Source organism: Brassica napus, chromosome A3 (genome assembly GCF_020379485.1).
Source record: "Brassica napus cultivar Da-Ae chromosome A3, Da-Ae, whole genome shotgun sequence".
Taxonomy (NCBI): domain Eukaryota; kingdom Viridiplantae; phylum Streptophyta; class Magnoliopsida; order Brassicales; family Brassicaceae; genus Brassica; species Brassica napus.
In genome coordinates, this window is record NC_063436.1 from 24463984 (window position 1) to 24480925 (window position 16942).

Here is a 16942-nt window from a genome sequence, read left to right on the forward strand (position 1 = left end):
GATCTTAATTATCATAAATTGAATATAAATATTTTCAACTAATTTTTTAATTAGTAATGAAATGTTACTAAAAGAATAAAGTTATATCTTATTTTATCAATTTTATAATAATATCTATCATTTTAAAATAAAAAAGTTATACTGAACAAAATATGATAAAATTATTTTAAATTGATAAGTTAACATATTTTATTTTCATAAATATAAAATATTTATGCTAAAAATATAATATGTTGGTAGAACGGGTTAATATTAGTAAACTATATAATACATGTATAAAAATTTAACTTATCTTAAACTTTTTAATATACAGTAATTTATTATATAAAATTAATAAACATTAAAAAATTACTAAAAAAATCTAGCGATTTGAATTATGGATCATGATTATAATAAATTAAATACACAATTGTTTTCATATATGTTGTTTCATGCATTAAAAAATTTAGTAATCAAACGCAAATTCAATAAGACAAATATATAATAAGCAACATATATATGTGATGATTTTAATTTACAGCATGAAAACTATAAAATTATTATATTTGGCATAATTATACAAACATTTAAATATGTGAGCAACATTAAAAATATATAATAATTAAGTAAAACAAATATCTATATATATATATAAATGTGAAAATATATACCCGCACGGTTGTGCGGGTGGAAATCTAGTTTGTAGCTAAATGTCAATATCTGTGTGAAATATTCAAACCCATTTGTTGATGAGACTGTTTTACTATCCCGGTCTAAGCACAACCAGACATAATATTTGTCTAGGTTCCCAAAAGCTTAGTGGCAACATTATTAGACCCCTCAACTAATTGCGAACATTGCAGGGATACATCATGGTAAGCTTTGAGTTTTCCATGTATTAGATTAAAAGTGGACTCTGAATCTTGCAAAAGCTTAAAACAAAAAATCGAACATGGAGTTGTATTGTTAAGATTTAAGTACACGAGGTACGTGATTCGTTTGCTATATACAGGACACAGACACAGACACTTAAACACATTACAAAGGTAAGAAGAGTAAGACGCGCTTTACGCATCAACAGAGACACTGACAGCATTGAGCTCGACATGTTGTCTACCATCGTTTTGTGAATGGACTGTTAACGTCGCACGAGCTTCAGCTCGAGGGTTTTGATCATCCCCGGTTCGAGACACTGATATGGAGCTAACGCTTGACGCGGCTGCGCCATCACTGTTGTTGTCGTCTGATGTGATGTCCCATGATTCTTTCACGGAAGCAACCTCCAGACCGTTCTCGTGGTGTTCCTCCATTTCGAATGTGGTGGGAAGGATGACGTAATCGTTTATCGGGTTGTAGAACGGGTCGGGTTCTCCTACGTTTAGCCATTGTTTGAGCATACGGAAGACACGGTGATCGTTGAGGATCCCTCGGTGCTCACCAGGGACTCCAACTCTAGCTATTGCTTCAAGCCCATCCGCCTAGAAAGACACAACCAAAGGAACCGTTAGAAATGATAATATTCAGTATTTTTAGAGAAACACAATAATGCAACATACCATGGCAGACTCCACCGGCACAGTGCCATCACCATCAACACATATATACGTCGGCTGAGATCACAAGATCAGAACATGAGTTACTTGTCTATTATAATGATAGTTAATACAAGGGATGAACTATGTGGTTACCTGGAAGTATCTTAGGTTCGTTAGATCTTTGACAGGCATCTTCTCATTACCATAGCTGCACAGGAGGAGTACATATATCGAATTTAGAGAAGGCAGGACAAATAAACACTGAAATAAAGAAACATTACCAAACACTATGAGGAGTTTCTAAATTGGTCCCATATATGTTATAGAATTTGACTTTCGGAGGAAGCTTGGCAGAGTGTAACACTCTCTTGGTTTCGTTAGCCCACTCCATGATTTTCCAGTTAAATGGAAGATCAATAGACTCTCCATTATAATCAGCCTGAACATTTGTGTAAAGAGAAGGATCAGTCACTGCAACCTCTATGCGTTCGTCATTTTAATTAAAGTGTAACTTACTTTATTATCAGAAAGAGACTTTGTGAAAACTTCAAGGCTTTCCAGACTACGGTAAGACTCAAGAACAACACCAGAGGTTCCGACTCCATCATCACTCTCTTTCTCTAGCCACAGCTCTAAAACGGGAGGGAGTTCCCATTTGAAATAAGGGCAACACATCAGCTCGTATATGGATGGACACTCAATAAGCTGAAACAAGGAGAAAACTTGTATCAGAAGATATATAATCAAAAGAGATTATTGTTAACTGATCATCATTTACCAGTTGATGCATGCTCCATTTTGATACGAAAAAGTTCTGTTCCCAGCCATTCACAAATGACATTCCATTCAGTAAAGTTGACGTAATATATCCAGGAGCACCTGAAATCAATAACCAATCAGTCTGGTAACTCTCTTGAGTACAATCGTAAGTACTAAAAAAAGTCTGTGAACTTACCTCGAAATGGAGCAGCAATAGCAATCCAATTCTGTACATACTTCTCGAATATCTAATAAGAAAAAAAAATCAGATTGAGATGTAAAGATAACATTAGAACTGAATTATATATAAATATACATACATCAGTGTGCAGACTCATGAAACATTTCACCAACAGTCCTCCCATAGAATGACTAATAACATTAATCTTCTTCTCCCCTGAAGCTTTGTAAACTGCTTCCAACTTCTCAGCAAATAACTCCATAATTTCCTGAAGTCTATATACCATTTTACAAACACCAAAACTGTTAATAAACTAATCAGTTAAGAAGAGATATGTTGTTTTAACACCTGTTGCTTTGGCGAAAATCAAAACCAAAACCAAAAAGGGTTTTGCCTTCTTCGAATCCCCAACCAAGCATCTCGACAATCATCTCATGGAAATAGAACACTGACTCGCGTCCAACCATCTACACAAAACTCTTTTGACTTGATCAACAATCTACACAAAGCTAACGTGTAGAGACTATATAAACATTTACCAGATCAGGGTCTAAGACATCGATTGCAAGCAGGCCAGCTCTGTCTTGAGGAACCACAATACTCGTGTTTGCGTCGAGAGTGATCGTTTTACCTGTTCCACATGAAAACGTTTCCTCAGAGAGCTTAAACAAAGCTAAAAGCTAATGACTTTTCTATAAAAAATGAAACTTTTTTTTTTGTTTACCAGTTGAAGGATCGAAGCGAGACCACATCTTTGTTCGAAACTCGTGGTCGGCACCGAAGATTCTGACCCAGACACGCTCTTCTTTCCCGGTGTCATGATCAACGGCGTTGAGAATCGAGCCGGCGATACCCGGGACGAGAAGAACCGGGTCGAGATTCGGGTCAACGTAGGGTTTCTGGGTTGAAGTCTTGAGCTTTAGAAAGGTCTCTACTGATCGAGTGATCTCTTCCAGTAATAAAGCCATTTGTTGAATCGATTTAAGAAAATCCAATTTGGGGAAATTAGGGTTTGTGTGAGAGATGTGAAGACAAAAGGGTGGAACTTTGGAATTTAAGCCGTACAAGTTAAGGAGGGAAGAAAACAATCTTGTAATCTATATCCATTAAATAAATGATTTAATTTTTCAAATGGATAACGTAAGATTGAAATAATTGACACTTCCAATAACAAATTAATTAATAATTTAATAATATTATGGATAATGGTCGCAGGCTTAATATTTTACACAAACCCCCTATTTTGTTTCTGTTTCAGTTTGGCTCTCTGATTTTGCTTTTGATCAAAGAAGCCCACAACCTCAGGGATCCCGGTTGAGATAGCAGCTGGAAAATCCGGTTCTGGACGTTCAATTTTGTGGAGACAAACAAACCAGCTACAGGCTTGGAAAAATCAAAATTGTTTTGAGTTGCAAGAATTTTTATCAACGAGGTTCCTAGCAAGATTGTAAATCTCACATGAAGCCTCGAATTTCAGGAAACGCAATGTTGTAGCCGGTAGAAAAGTTTATTTATTATCATCACACCAACATTGTCTCAACTACTGAGACTACAAACTGTAACATGATAAACATCAACCTTTTTTTTTTCTCAAAGCATACAAAGACAAACTTTATTTGGAAACTTTCTGAAGACAGATTTCAAGTGCAAAAGACTTGTTATTTTATCATTTGGAGAATCTGTGTCGATCATGAGGCGAGGAGTAATCGATGTTTGGACCATGAGGGATGATCCCAAAAGGGTTAATAGAAGGGTGGCTTCCATAGTAATGCTGCTTGATGTGATTCATGTTCACGGTGCTACTCATACCAGGGACTTGAAATATATCTTTCGTGTAGTTGAACAGATTCGGATACTCCCTTAACAGTTTCTTGTTGCACTTGAAGTGAACCGCGTAAACCTGCATCATCAACGTTTCAAAATCACATACTCGTTCCCTTAATTGTGTTCTTTTTCAGTTCTTGTCGGTTTTCACTTACCTCGTCAAATCTTATAAGCGTCACAAACAACCTGATATCTGTTTCAGTCAGAGTGTTACCGCAGATGTAACGATGCTTTCCAAGAATCTCCTCGCATCTATCTAATGCTTCATACACTTGCTGCACTGCCTACAAACAAGAACCATAACTCTCATGGGTGGGATCAATAATAAACACTATGTAACGTTTCTACCACTTACCTCCTCATAAGGTTCTTGTTTCTTTGCAAACCCGCATCGATAGACACCGTTATTGATCCCACTGTAGATCCATTCGTTAGCTTCATCGATTTTAGCTTGGAGATGAGAAGGGTAAAGGTCAAGATCAGGGTTTCTCGCAATATGATTGAACTCGGTGTTGAACATCCTGATTATCTCTGCGCTCTCATTGTTCACAACGGTCTTGAGCTTCTTATCCCACAGAACCTGTCATTAAAAAAAAGCCATCTAGTTCCAACTCAAGAAGACTTTAACAAAAAAAAAAAAAAAGACTTACAGGAACAGTATACTTCCCGGTGTAGTTTGGACTAGCAATCTCATAGAGTTCTCTTACACTCTTAGCACCATTAAGATGGTCAGGCTCAGCTCCTTCGACCTCATTGTCTGAATCCGGGAAGACCCATCCCATATGCTCATCACTTTCTTTTGTTCTTCCCCAAATGGGTTTAACAGACTGATGCAAACCAAACAAGGAAACTATTATTGTAATGAACATAAGCAGTTTGAAAAGGGCTTTTGAGTCAACGAACCGAGAAGCTTATAGCATCGTCAAGTCCTTTAATCTTCAAGTATGAGATGCATCTAGAAGCCCATGGACAAGCATACGATATGTAAAGATGGTATCTTCCAGATTCAGCTGGAAACTGAGAGTTAGAATCTCTTGAGACGAAGTTACGGAATGTTGAAGCAGTTCTTTGAAATGCTCCCGAGTCTGATGTCTCATCAACCGCAGATCGAGCCATTGCTATTGTACACTTATGACCAAAAAAAAAATCAAAAGATCAGACTTTAGTTTGAGAAACAGAGGTTTCATGAACAAAAACAGAGTATTTTAGTTTGGACACAGAAAAACGGATCGAAAGTTGGAAACTTTTGTCTCAAAATCAGTAATCTGATCAAAGACAAGAAGCGATGATGTGTACCTGAAGACGAGATCCACGAGTAGTGAACTTTGTAGCGAGAGAGAGGAAGCTGTTGTGGCTGAGGATCGTGGAGAAAGACATCAACTAAAGCTTCTATATATTTATGTTTCAGCTAATACAGTTTATATACATAAATCCAAAAAGTTTAGAGAGTCAATATTGGCGACGGCATTATGTCATTGCTTTTGTCACGCCCACTAAACGAGCCACCTGTGAGCAGTACAATGACAATCCTAAAAAGCACACACCTTTGTCTTGGAATAAAAACAAAAAAAAAAAAGTTCATCTTTCTAATTAGTTAGTGTTAGATTGTCAGGTATCCGTACAAATTTGATATCTTTTAGAAATCCGAACTCTTTCTGGTCAAAACTATTGTACTTTTACATGGGTAAAAAAGAAGAGAGGTTTTGTACTTCACATCTTAATAGATAGATAGATATCACACCCATTTCTTTGTCGAAAATCCCGGTGATAAAACCAGTATGAACTGATTTAGAATGCAACAACAACATTACACATGTCCTTCCCTCAACGGTTACATTCCACGGTTTTACCAGACTAGGAACAAGCCGTAGTGAAATCAGCTAAAGGTAACACGATCTGCGATACCATATTAGGTATAATATTATATAGATATATGAGATGATAAAATTGTTATTTACTTCTTTTTGTTTTCCTTTTCTAATTAGTAAAATATTATTATTTACCTTTTTATTTCTATTATGTGATTTGGGATATTAAAAAATTAAAAGAAATATTATATATATATTTTAATATCAAAATTATTTTTCAAAATGAAGATTTATTTTCTTTGTGTAAAACACACACATACCAGATACATATATATATAAATTAAATCTATACATTTTTAGTTTTTGTTGGTATTTTTTTCTGTTATTTGTAATTTGGGAAAATAATTATAAAGAAATAAGGAAATTAAAATTATAAACCTATTTTGAAATAATTAAGAAAATGAAAGCAAAATAAAAAGATTTTAATATTGAAAATTAGGTATATTTTTTTGTTCATTAAAGATATCTCGCTAATTTTTTTTATCAAAGATAATATATCTCTAATTAAACTCCCTAATAATTAATTTAAAAGGTATAAGTAGAAAACTGACTCCTCTCGCCAATATTATAGTGATATGGCTTTTTCTTTTGACCTAGCCGTCGTGTTACAACGGGATAGAAGTAGAACGAAGAGAAGATCAAAGGACATATGCAAGAGCCAAGAACCCTCGCAGGAGATTCCTTTTGATCTCATGATTGATATTCTCACGAGACTCCCTCCTAAATCACTTATGAGGTTCAAATCTGTCTCAAAGCTCTGGTCATCCTTGATTTGTTCCAAATATTTTTCCAACCTTTTTCGAAAAGTTTCATCACCACGGCCGCGTCTATACATGTGGTTGGGCATCGACAACAAGAATGTATTAGTATCATCGTCCTCTTCTCCTGACTTGGACGTTAGTACTATGTTATCCTTAGTAGTTGATCAAGATTTAACAATCCCAGCGATGGAAGGCTACTCCGTCTCTCAAATTTTTCACGGTTTGATGTGCTTTACCAATGAGCAAAGTGCTCAAATATATAATACTACCACTAGACAGCTTGTTGTCTTACCCACCATAGAAGAATCTAGCATCCTAGTTGAAAACGACAAGTCTAAGAGGACAATGTACGGTATCGGACACGATTCTGTTCATGATCAATATAAAGTGTTTTGCACAGTTTCAAAACGTGGTGAGAGAGTTGGGAACTTAGTAACATGGGTGTCAGAGCATTGGGTCTTGCTACTAGGAGGACGAGATGTATCAAGTCGATGGAGAAATATTCCAAGTAGCTGTCTACCACATCGTCCTTTAACACAGTTTAATACGGTCAATATCAATGGCCGTATGCTTTATTACCTCGCTAGGACGCATTTGTCTAAGTGTGTGCTTGTGAGTTTCGATATGATTTCTGAAGAAATCAGTGTACCCCAACTACCTGAGGATCTTGTCTTTTGGCCGCGGCTGCCTATTATGATTGACATTGTAGAATGGCATGGAAGGGTAGCTTTTTTAGACTATCCTGTTTTTGAAAACGAAGGTGATGCTTTTGAAAACGAATGTGTGATGAAGGTATGGGTTATGGAAGATGCAGAGACGAATCTGTGGTCGAGTAAGACATTAGTGTTTCATCCTTCTCAGATGCCTGTGGTCGTTAACTCGAGTTTGATGCCACGAGGTACAATTAGAGAAGGCGAGGTTATCCTTGTACCTCAAATTATAAGGTATTCTAAGCGAACTCTCAACATTAGCATCGACTCACAAGAAACAACTAGGTCCTATGTTTTTCTTTACAACATTCAAAAGAACCATATGAGAAGAGTTGGAATCACAAAATAATCAACCCGTTATGTAACAACAAATTGGGATGTTATTGGAATGGATGATGTTGAGAACTTGATGTATCTCTAAACGCTTGAGCGTTTTGGTTGTTGTTCTCCTTTTGTTTGGAAACATTTTATCTACTTTTGTTTCAATGTTTTTTTTTTTTTTGGGTCTATACAAATCTTGAGTCGATGCATTTAGCGTACATTTCACACCGTCATTGCCCATGTGCCACCTCAATTCTCCATGTCTGTTTATGCTGTTGTTCAAAACCGATTTGTACCCAGGAGGTGATCCTATCCCTTGGTGTCCAAGCACACCATGGTCACAAAGTTAAAGATAGCTAAGGGTCTGAGAGGATCTACGATATGAGCTCATGCAACTATAGCAATGCACACAAATTTGTAGACAAATATCGGCATTATATTCACGTCAAGTTTATGGTCTATTATTTTCGGTATATGATGAACAATTACATATTTTATACTTTCACAGGTGTTTTTAATTGTCACACGCTAAGTGCATCTTCTTTAATTTACCTTCAGGGTTGAAGTTGTACTTGGTTAAAGAAACATTGCGGATGATAGTTTTGAATATTTTTCGTCCCTATGTTCACACCTCACAGTATACAAATCTTGGTCCATATGCTCATCACTTTCCTTGGTCCTTCCCCAAATGGGTTTAACAGACTGATTGAAATCAAATAAGGAAACTATTCAAATCAATACTGTCATGAAATGGACATAAGCAGTTTCAAAAGGGCTTTTGAGTCTACGAACCGAGAAGCTTATAGCATCGTCAAGTCCTTTGATCTTCAAGTATGAGAGGCATCTAGAAGCCCATGGACAAGCATACGAGATGTAAAGATGGTATCTTCCAGATTCAGCTGGAAACTGAGAGTTGGAATCTCTTCAAGTAGTGAACTTTGTAGCGAGAGAGAGGAAGCTGTTGTGGCTGAGGATGGTGGAGTAAGACATCAACTAAAGCTTCTATATATTATGTTTCAGCTAATACAGTTTATATACATAGATCCAAAAGTTTTAGAGAGTCAATACTGGCGACGGCTTATGTCATTGCTATGGTCACGCCCACCTGTGATCATTAGAACGATATACAATTCTTAGATTAGTTACAATACGACGTCGGTTGGTCCACTAACCGAGTCACCTGTGATCATTGCTTTTGTCACGCCCACTAACCGACCTTTGCATTAGAAAAACAAAACAAAATAGGTTCGTATCTTTCTACTTACAAAGTTGATATCTATTAGAAAACCCACTTCTTTGTGGTGAAAACTAATGTACTTTTTACATGGGTAAGAAAAAGAGAGGTTTTGTACTTCTTTTTTTTTTTTTTTTTGCTGAAATTTTAAATTGATTATCAACAAAGAAAAAAATTACAGGCCACTAAGGTTTATACTTTCAATCATGAACACCATCAATAAAAGAAACTGGAAATAACTGGAAATAACTAGGAGGTTTTGTACTTCGCTGTCTTAGAATCTTGGTAGATAGATTCACACCCCTTTATTGGTGATCATAGTCGAAATCCAGCTCTCAGTCTTTCAAATTCACTAACAGTTGATAAAAAGCGGTATGAACTGATTTACAATGCAACAAACAACATTCGGCTAAGGTAACACGAGCTGCGGCTCCAACAATTTCTACAAGAACAGAGCTGCGGCTCGACTTTCTTCTCCACAATTAGCTATAGTATTATTAGAGATATAAGAAGATGGATGGTAAGTAGTAATAAATGGAGCACGGCACCATCATAATTTAGTATGATCTAAAGTAAATGATGATCTGCATGCATATAGAAAAAGCAGTCTAAAAGCAACCACATTACCCTTGAAAAATTATTAAAAGAGAAACATAAATTTGGATTCAGTGACCTGGTTTCTTTTCGAAAGGGAAAAAAAAATAATGAATAATGCAACCAATGTTAATCAAACCTTGGATTGCAAGGTTAGAAAAGTATAACTCAGAGCCAACGTGGCAACACAGAGTTTTAGGCTCTAATTGATATGACTATTTAAAAAATATTATTGACTGTGCCTTCCCAAACTTAACGAGAAATAATATATGCTCTACCGAAAAAAAATGAGAAAGAATGAAAAAGAAATTATTCTTTATAAATTGGGTAATTTTATAGGAATGATAAAAAATTAAATGTTCCTCATCATTTATTTCGTCACCATTCAAAATCTAATGTTTCATGTACAAAAAAATATTAATATAATGCTTATTTTATTATTAGTAGTATTAATTATTTTTGTCCGTAAAGCCTTCTCGCTCACCTCTAAAATCTTCATTTTATCTGTCACCAAAATTCAAAATCGAAAACTTCATTGTATCTCTAGCTCGCTCTCCCTGTTGATTTCTTCAGTTTCCTAAACAATGGAGAACAGAAAGCGCAAGGATCGTTCATATTCTTTAAGTATCAGTGGTTCAGTTTCGTTAGGTTTCACATCGTATTCCATATTCGTTTTTGTTTCGGATGATTATCAGTCGTAAGCGATATGATGTATTTTGTTTGTATCAAGCATGGATGAAGTTTGTTTTCACTTGATTGATTTTGCTTGGGGAACGAATCTGATACTCCTTTTGTTTTGCTATGTGATTGTGGCTTTGTTACCAAAAATAGATTAGGTGTTGTTTCATATGATTAGCACTTACTAGTTATGAATTTTGATATCTCTTCAAGATATTGTGAACATGCTGATACTTGACTATCACTTGTAAGCGGTGTATTTTGTTTGTATCAAATAGCTATGAAATTTGTTTTCACTTGATTTATTTAGCTTGTGAACTAGCTGATACTTGATTTCTTTTTCCTTGTCAATCTTTCTAAACAAACCTACTATGATGTATTTAGCTTATGGAACATGATTTTTTTTATCTGGATGAGTGCTTGTGATGAAGTTTGGAGATCGATTGATTGTGAACTTGCTTATACTTTTATTTCTTTTTTGACCTCTTTCAAGCATCTCTTCACAAAAAGTCAAAGCCAAAGCTCCTAAACATGGTGACAACAAGGTCATGCCTATCATGGTAATATGTGGGTCTCTAAGTCTAATCAAATTAATACTAATTTCAAAACTTTAACTACTAAAAATAATTATTTTCTTTGCACAAAGTTTACAAAGACTTGGAATAGTGGAAACTTCTTCAACAAACACCTATAATATATGTAGTAATAAAAATATTAAATTAATCATAGAAGCTGATCTTTGAACATAAAAATCTAAGTTTTAATCAAATAAAAACAAGTTTTACATTTTATTCTGTGAATATCTTGATATTGAAAAGTACATTTGTTTAGTAACTGGTTAGCAATAATTAAACCTGGAGGGGATAAAAAAGTTGAACCAAAGTAAACAATCTCATAAATGACAAGTTAAGAAACAATTTTAAGGTGAACAATGAACATGTAGAACAATTAGATATTAACATGAATTGCGAGGTAATATGAAGTTTCAAAATGTAGCTTTATTAGCAACATTATGGCAACAATTTAGTAATTTTAGATTGTATTTTTATAACTAAGTTCTAAGGAACAAATATTTAGGCAGATTATATTTTTCGTTGGGGTTCTCTTTATTTATTTATATATAAATTTGAAAGCAATAAAAATAAACATGGAACATATTAGCATCACAGAATACATTTGGGCTTATATATTTAAAGTATTTTAAAGACTCCTTGATTTTATTTTGAAGTATTGAAAACTCATTTTAAGTACCATTTTACTCTGCTAACATGATTTTGTTGGTAATCCTCTGCTAACATGATATTATGAATGTCTTTTACATGTCGAAATAAAATAGAAATATTTTTGCTTTCTAAACATCATGAATTAAGTTAAGAATTAAGCTTATACATATTTTAACATATACTCTTTCTGTTTTACAAAAAAAAAAAATCATTGTGACATATTTTACTCTAATTAAAAAATTTATAAAGTATACTAGTCTATCTTTATTTAATATACAATTAAGTAAACAAACTTGATTTTGATAAAAAAATATTGGTTATTGAAAAGACAAATAAATAAATATATAAAGTTACATTGAAAATATAAAATCATTTAGAAAATAACTGATATTTTTTGCGAAACAACGAGAATGTGATATATGGAATATCCTATCCATACAGTGTCAATAAGTATGAGAAAAGAAAATTTAACTTCTTTTTTCCTGGTTTGTTCTTTTTTTTTCAAAAGTTGGATATGTCATGTCTTTTTTTTCCTTCTTTTTTGTGTGCACGATTGGTCATATGTCACAATCAGAAATTGAAGTATATGCCAATATTGGAAAAAGTGTATACTGATACAATAGTAAACACAAAAAGAAAAGAAAATTTAACTGCTCGTGTGTGTCTCTGCCACTAGTCTTCAATTTTGTCAGCGTCTTCTGAACTTAAAAAGTTGTGTCATTCAATCTACAGCTCTTGTTCTTTCTTTTCTTCTCCTTGGTCACTGTCTGTTGTTGTTAATATCTGAAACGAAGAAATAAAGAAGAGAGACAAAAAGACATCTTTTCGTATAATCTTCATAGTTGTTAAAGATTCTTCTTTTGGCTATTATATTATTATATCATATTTATCATTTCATTGCTGGTTCTTCTGATAAAAAGGGCGGTCCCTTTCTTCACCAGGTTCTTTCTGGTGTAGCCTTTATCCAATTCCATGACAGAACCAGAGTTGACAAGACACAAGTTGTTATGTAATGACTCGACTTGCTTCTTTTACTTACGTAAAGAATTCTCATCTCAGGCGAATCTTTCCCCAAGTGACTCCCGATTTCTAGGGCTCGAGTCAGTTTAGGGGAAAGTTCAAGAAGCTAAGTTGTTGTTTCCTGATTACAAAAATGTCGGAAAGGGTAGAAGCATCTGTAGCAGAAGGAGAGAACACGATTGAAGAAAGACACATTGGAGCTATGTGGGAGCTAGAGCAGAAACTTGATCAATCCATGGATGAAGAAGCTAATAAGATTAAGATTATGTACAGAGAAAAGGTAATGACTTTCTCTGTTTTACCCTGTTTTACCCTGTTTTACCCTGTTTTACCCTGTTTTACTCTGTTTTAGTTTCAAGAAAGTTTCCATATTTTTTAATACGACTTTTCGACTTGTCATCAGGGCTTGTCAATGTGGATGCTACTGAGACTATCATTCCAAAGTCTAGGCATAGTTTATGGCGATTTAGGGACTTCTCCATTGTATGTGTTCTACAATACATTCCCTGATGGGATTAAAGACAGTGAAGATGTAATCGGAGCTCTTTCTTTGATCATTTACTCTCTTCTGCTTATACCTCTCATCAAGTATGTGTTTATTGTCTGCAAAGCTAATGACAATGGTCAAGGTAAGCTTTTAAAAAGCTTGATCATTGTTTTTAACCAAACCGGTTTAGTTTATACTCAATGTTTGTGTGCAGGTGGGACTTTAGCTATATACTCACTGCTTTGTAGACATGCTAAAGTGAATCTCATCCCGAATCAGCAACGCAGCGATGAGGATCTGACTACTTATAGTCGAACTTTAGTCGCTGAAGGGTCTTTTGCTGCTAAAACAAAGAAGTGGTTAGAGAGTAAAGAATCTAGAAAGAGAGCTCTTCTCTTCGTTGTTCTTCTCGGGACTTGTATGATGATCGGTGATGGTATCTTAACTCCAGCCATCTCTGGTAATTAACAACCTTCTTGTCTTTTTTTTTTTTGTACTCAAGGTTGATGACAAAACAATCTTCTCATAGTTCTTTCAGCGACTGGTGGGATCAAAGTCAGTAGCCCAAAGATGAGCAGCGGTAACAAAACATTCACTGCACCTTTATGTCAGTTAGTTCCTTCTAACTTTTCTACTTGTTGTTGTTGCAGACATTGTTGTGGTTATGTCCATTGTCATTTTAGTAGGCTTGTTCAGTATGCAACACTACGGTACAGACAAAGTCGGGTGGCTCTTTGCCCCTATTGTCTTCATTTGGTTCCTCTTCATTGGAGCCACTGGCATATACAACATCTTCAAACACGACACGCGCGTTTTAAAAGCGTTTTCGCCAACATATGTATACTTGTACTTCAAAAGACGAGGTCGAGATGGTTGGATCTCCCTCGGCGGCATTCTTCTCAGCATTACAGGCACAGAGGCTCTATACGCAGACATTGCTTACTTCCCGTTACTAGCGATACAGCTCGCTTTCACCTTCTTTGTGTTTCCTTGTCTTCTTCTATCGTACTGCGGACAAGCTGCGTATCTCGTGAACAACAAGGATCATTACGATGACGCGTTCTATGCATCTATCCCAAGTTTGTTCCTAAACCTTGTTGCTTAATTTAATGTTCTCTTCGTTAGTGCTGAAACTCTCTTTTGATTTTTTTGACTACATAGGGAATGTATATTGGCCAATGTTTGTAGTTGCCACTGGAGCTGCAATCGTTGGGAGCCAAGCTGCGATATCAGGGACTTACTCGATTATCAAGCAGGCTGTGTCTCATGGATGTTTTCCTCGTGTTAAAATTGTACATACTTCCAAGAAGTTCGTTGGTCAGATCTATTGCCCTGATATTAACTGGATGCTCATGCTTGGCTGCATCGCCGTCACTGCTAGTTTCAAGAATCAGAGCCAAATCGGAAATGCATACGGTAAGATGTATGGTGATAGTGACGAAATGAAAGGGTTCTTGCTTATTATTGGAGATACTTATAGAGCAAGAATATGTATACAAAAAGACTTAAACCTATGTCAACCAGGAATAGAACTTATCTAAATCTTATGATATATATCTAAATCAGCAAATCATTGTCACAATAATATTTATATAATATCTTTCGGTTTGGGATCATAGACTTTATAGTTGGATTTTAATACGTAACAGTTGGTCCGCAAAATGCACATCTTGCTTCTCGAGTTATCTCCAATACGTATCATCTGACTGTTTTGGTTATATCTTGTTGAGGTTAGGGACTGCGGTTGTGCTTGTGATGCTTGTGACCACGTTACTAATGGTACTAACCATGCTGCTCGTGTGGAGGTGCCACTGGATCCTTGTCCTTATATTCGCCTTCCTCTCGCTCGTGGTGGAGCTGTCGTACTTCTCGGCTGTGCTCTTAAAGGTCAACCAAGGAGGCTGGGTTCCGCTAATCATAGCAGCCATCTCTCTTCTAGTAATGTCGGTTTGGCAGTACGCAACAGTCAAGAAGTATGAGTTCGAAATGCACAGCAAAGTTTCCATGAGTTGGATACTCGGTCTTGGTCCTAGCCTCGGGCTTGTTCGTGTCCCAGGGGTAGGGTTAGTCTACACAGAGTTAGCGAGTGGTGTCCCTCACATCTTCTCTCATTTCATCACTAACCTGCCCGCGATTCACTCTGTGGTAGTCTTTGTCTGCGTCAAGTACCTTCCGGTCTACACTGTCCCTGAAGAAGAGAGGTTTCTTGTGAAGAGAATCGGACCGAAGAAGTTCAGAATGTTCCGCTGCGTAGCCAGGTACTGTCCTTTCTTCTTATATGTTCTTTAGACAAAGCGTTTGAAATCTCTATAAAAAAATGTTATAGGTATGGTTACAAAGATCTACACAGGAAAGACGATGATTTTGAAAACAAACTGTTAACTAACCTCTCCTCTTTCATCCGAATCGAAACTATGATGGAGCCAGCTTTAACCTCAAGCACCTACAGCAGCGCGTTCTCAGTCAACTATACACAAGAGTCTAGAGATGAGTTGCTCCGTAACAATAGCAACCACAACAACAGCAACATGGATATGTTCTCATCGATGGTGGACTACACTGTGTCAACCCTAGACACGATAGTTCCAGCTGATTCACCCCGTAATGCAACGAGTTTAAGTCAGAACAACACGGTGGAGGAAGAGGAGGAGGAGGAGGAGAGGATGAGTTGGAGTTTCTAAAGACATGTAAAGAGTCAGGGGTTGTTCATATCATGGGGAACACTGTGGTGAAAGCAAGAAATGGATCATGGCTTCCTAAAAAGATTGCGATTGATTATGTATATGCGTTTCTTGATAAGATTTGTAGAGAGAATAGTGTTATCTTACATGTTCCTCATGAAACCCTTTTGAACGTTGGACAAGTCTTTTATATTTAGTTTTGTTCTTCTTTCTATTTCTTTTTTCTTTTTGTAAAACAACTGCAGATGAAGGGTAATAAAGGATGCTAATTACAAAGGCTAGACCATAGAAACTGTTGTATTTTGAAATTGAGATTTCATAAAAAGCTTTTGCAAGCACTGCAAATAATATTTTCAACAATATGTTCTTGTTTCCGTAACAAATTCAAACATGAGAATCCGAACTTGAGATCAAAGCTTTGTTCTTCGATAATTTATTAGCTTCCATCAGTTGATAGTAGATTTACTACATTTTGGAAATATCACACGTTTACGATTGACAAAGAAAATGGCGGCAACAAGTGGTGATATAAAAAACATGGGAGCAAGAGAGGGTTTAGAAACTCTCTCTAGTGTCTCTCTTCCTCATCTACGAACCCTAGTATCCACCGTCATCGATTCTTCCTGGGAGGAGATGGGCTTCAGCGTCTTCGCTGTATGCTCTTCTCTGTTTCCCTTTCTCTCTTGTGTCGTTATGTCGATTGTGTTCTTGGCTCTGAATTACGGTGGTGTTGTCTACTTCGGTAGAGCTTGAGATATGCGTTAGAAGGCCTAGATCTGGTTATTGGTGGGTCAGATCTACTCGAATTTTTCTGGATTGCTAGCCCTTCTCCTTAGTTTGGTTCCTCTTGCGCATGTCTCTGTCTTCTCTTGTGCCTTCGTATATTTCTATGTTCCTCCTCTGTTGTTGGTGTGTTCGTGTTTTCTGAGGTTGTCCTGGTTCTGAAAGTTTGGTTGAGATGAGTGTCTCTTCACATATCAAGCCTGCTCTGTGCTCTTTCCTTGCCGCCTTACCCTTGTCGATGTGTTCTGTTTCTGTCAAAGGCTTCCCTTGTTTCTCTCCGGCTTTTCTGACATTGTTTCTCCTC

General features: G+C 36.1%; 3 protein-coding genes and 1 pseudogene across 4 annotated transcripts; 2 read left to right on the forward strand and 2 right to left on the reverse strand.

Moving 5' to 3' along the window:
* Nucleotides 1-900: 900 nt before the first annotated feature.
* Nucleotides 901-3565, reverse strand: LOC125591223 (lecithin-cholesterol acyltransferase-like 4). The gene is made up of 11 exons (XM_048764989.1): nt 3179-3565; nt 2994-3085; nt 2803-2921; nt 2594-2729; nt 2470-2521; nt 2293-2393; nt 2031-2219; nt 1796-1953; nt 1668-1722; nt 1536-1589; nt 901-1457 (listed from the first exon to the last, which is right to left on the reverse strand). Exons 1-11 carry the CDS (start codon nt 3420-3422, stop codon nt 1047-1049), a joined length of 1611 nt encoding a protein of 536 aa, XP_048620946.1. The 5' UTR covers nt 3423-3565; the 3' UTR covers nt 901-1046.
* A 380-nt stretch (nt 3566-3945) lies between these two features.
* On the reverse strand, nt 3946-5716 carry LOC106421194 (glutathionyl-hydroquinone reductase YqjG). 2 transcript variants are annotated; one of them, XM_013862042.3, is made up of 6 exons: nt 5575-5716; nt 5182-5406; nt 4929-5105; nt 4634-4858; nt 4434-4562; nt 3946-4354 (listed from the first exon to the last, which is right to left on the reverse strand). In XM_013862042.3, the coding sequence occupies exons 1-6, from the start codon at nt 5653-5655 to the stop codon at nt 4121-4123; spliced, it is 1071 nt and encodes a 356-aa protein (XP_013717496.2). In that variant the 5' UTR covers nt 5656-5716; the 3' UTR covers nt 3946-4120. The 2 variants fall into 2 exon arrangements, with proteins under 2 accessions (XP_013717496.2, XP_013717497.2); XM_013862043.3 differs by having other exon boundaries at nt 4430-4562.
* An 825-nt stretch (nt 5717-6541) lies between these two features.
* Nucleotides 6542-8639, forward strand: LOC125591224 (F-box/kelch-repeat protein At4g19930-like). Its single transcript, XM_048764992.1, has one exon. The coding sequence runs from the start codon at nt 6722-6724 to the stop codon at nt 7964-7966; it is 1245 nt and encodes a 414-aa protein (XP_048620949.1). The 5' UTR covers nt 6542-6721; the 3' UTR covers nt 7967-8639.
* Nucleotides 8640-12479: 3840 nt separating this feature from the next.
* On the forward strand, nt 12480-16141 carry LOC125607317 (annotated as a pseudogene).
* The last annotated feature ends 801 nt before the right edge of the window (nt 16142-16942 follow it).

Coding starts and splice junctions, on each gene's coding strand:
- LOC125591223 (XM_048764989.1), bottom strand. CDS start 3,422: ATGGCTTTATTACTGGAAGAGATCACTCGATCAGTAGAGACCTTTCTA. Junction 1,590..1,667: donor CGAACCTAAGATACTTCCAG/GTAACCACATAG, acceptor TTGTGATCTCAG/CCGACGTATATATGTGTTGA. Junction 1,458..1,535: donor TGCCGGTGGAGTCTGCCATG/GTATGTTGCATT, acceptor GTGTCTTTCTAG/GCGGATGGGCTTGAAGCAAT.
- LOC106421194 (XM_013862042.3), bottom strand. CDS start 5,655: ATGTCTTTCTCCACGATCCTCAGCCACAACAGCTTCCTCTCTCTCGCT. Junction 5,106..5,181: donor ACGATGCTATAAGCTTCTCG/GTTCGTTGACTC, acceptor GGTTTGCATCAG/TCTGTTAAACCCATTTGGGG. Junction 4,563..4,633: donor AACAAGAACCTTATGAGGAG/GTAAGTGGTAGA, acceptor TCTTGTTTGTAG/GCAGTGCAGCAAGTGTATGA.
- LOC125591224 (XM_048764992.1), top strand. CDS start 6,722: ATGGCTTTTTCTTTTGACCTAGCCGTCGTGTTACAACGGGATAGAAGT.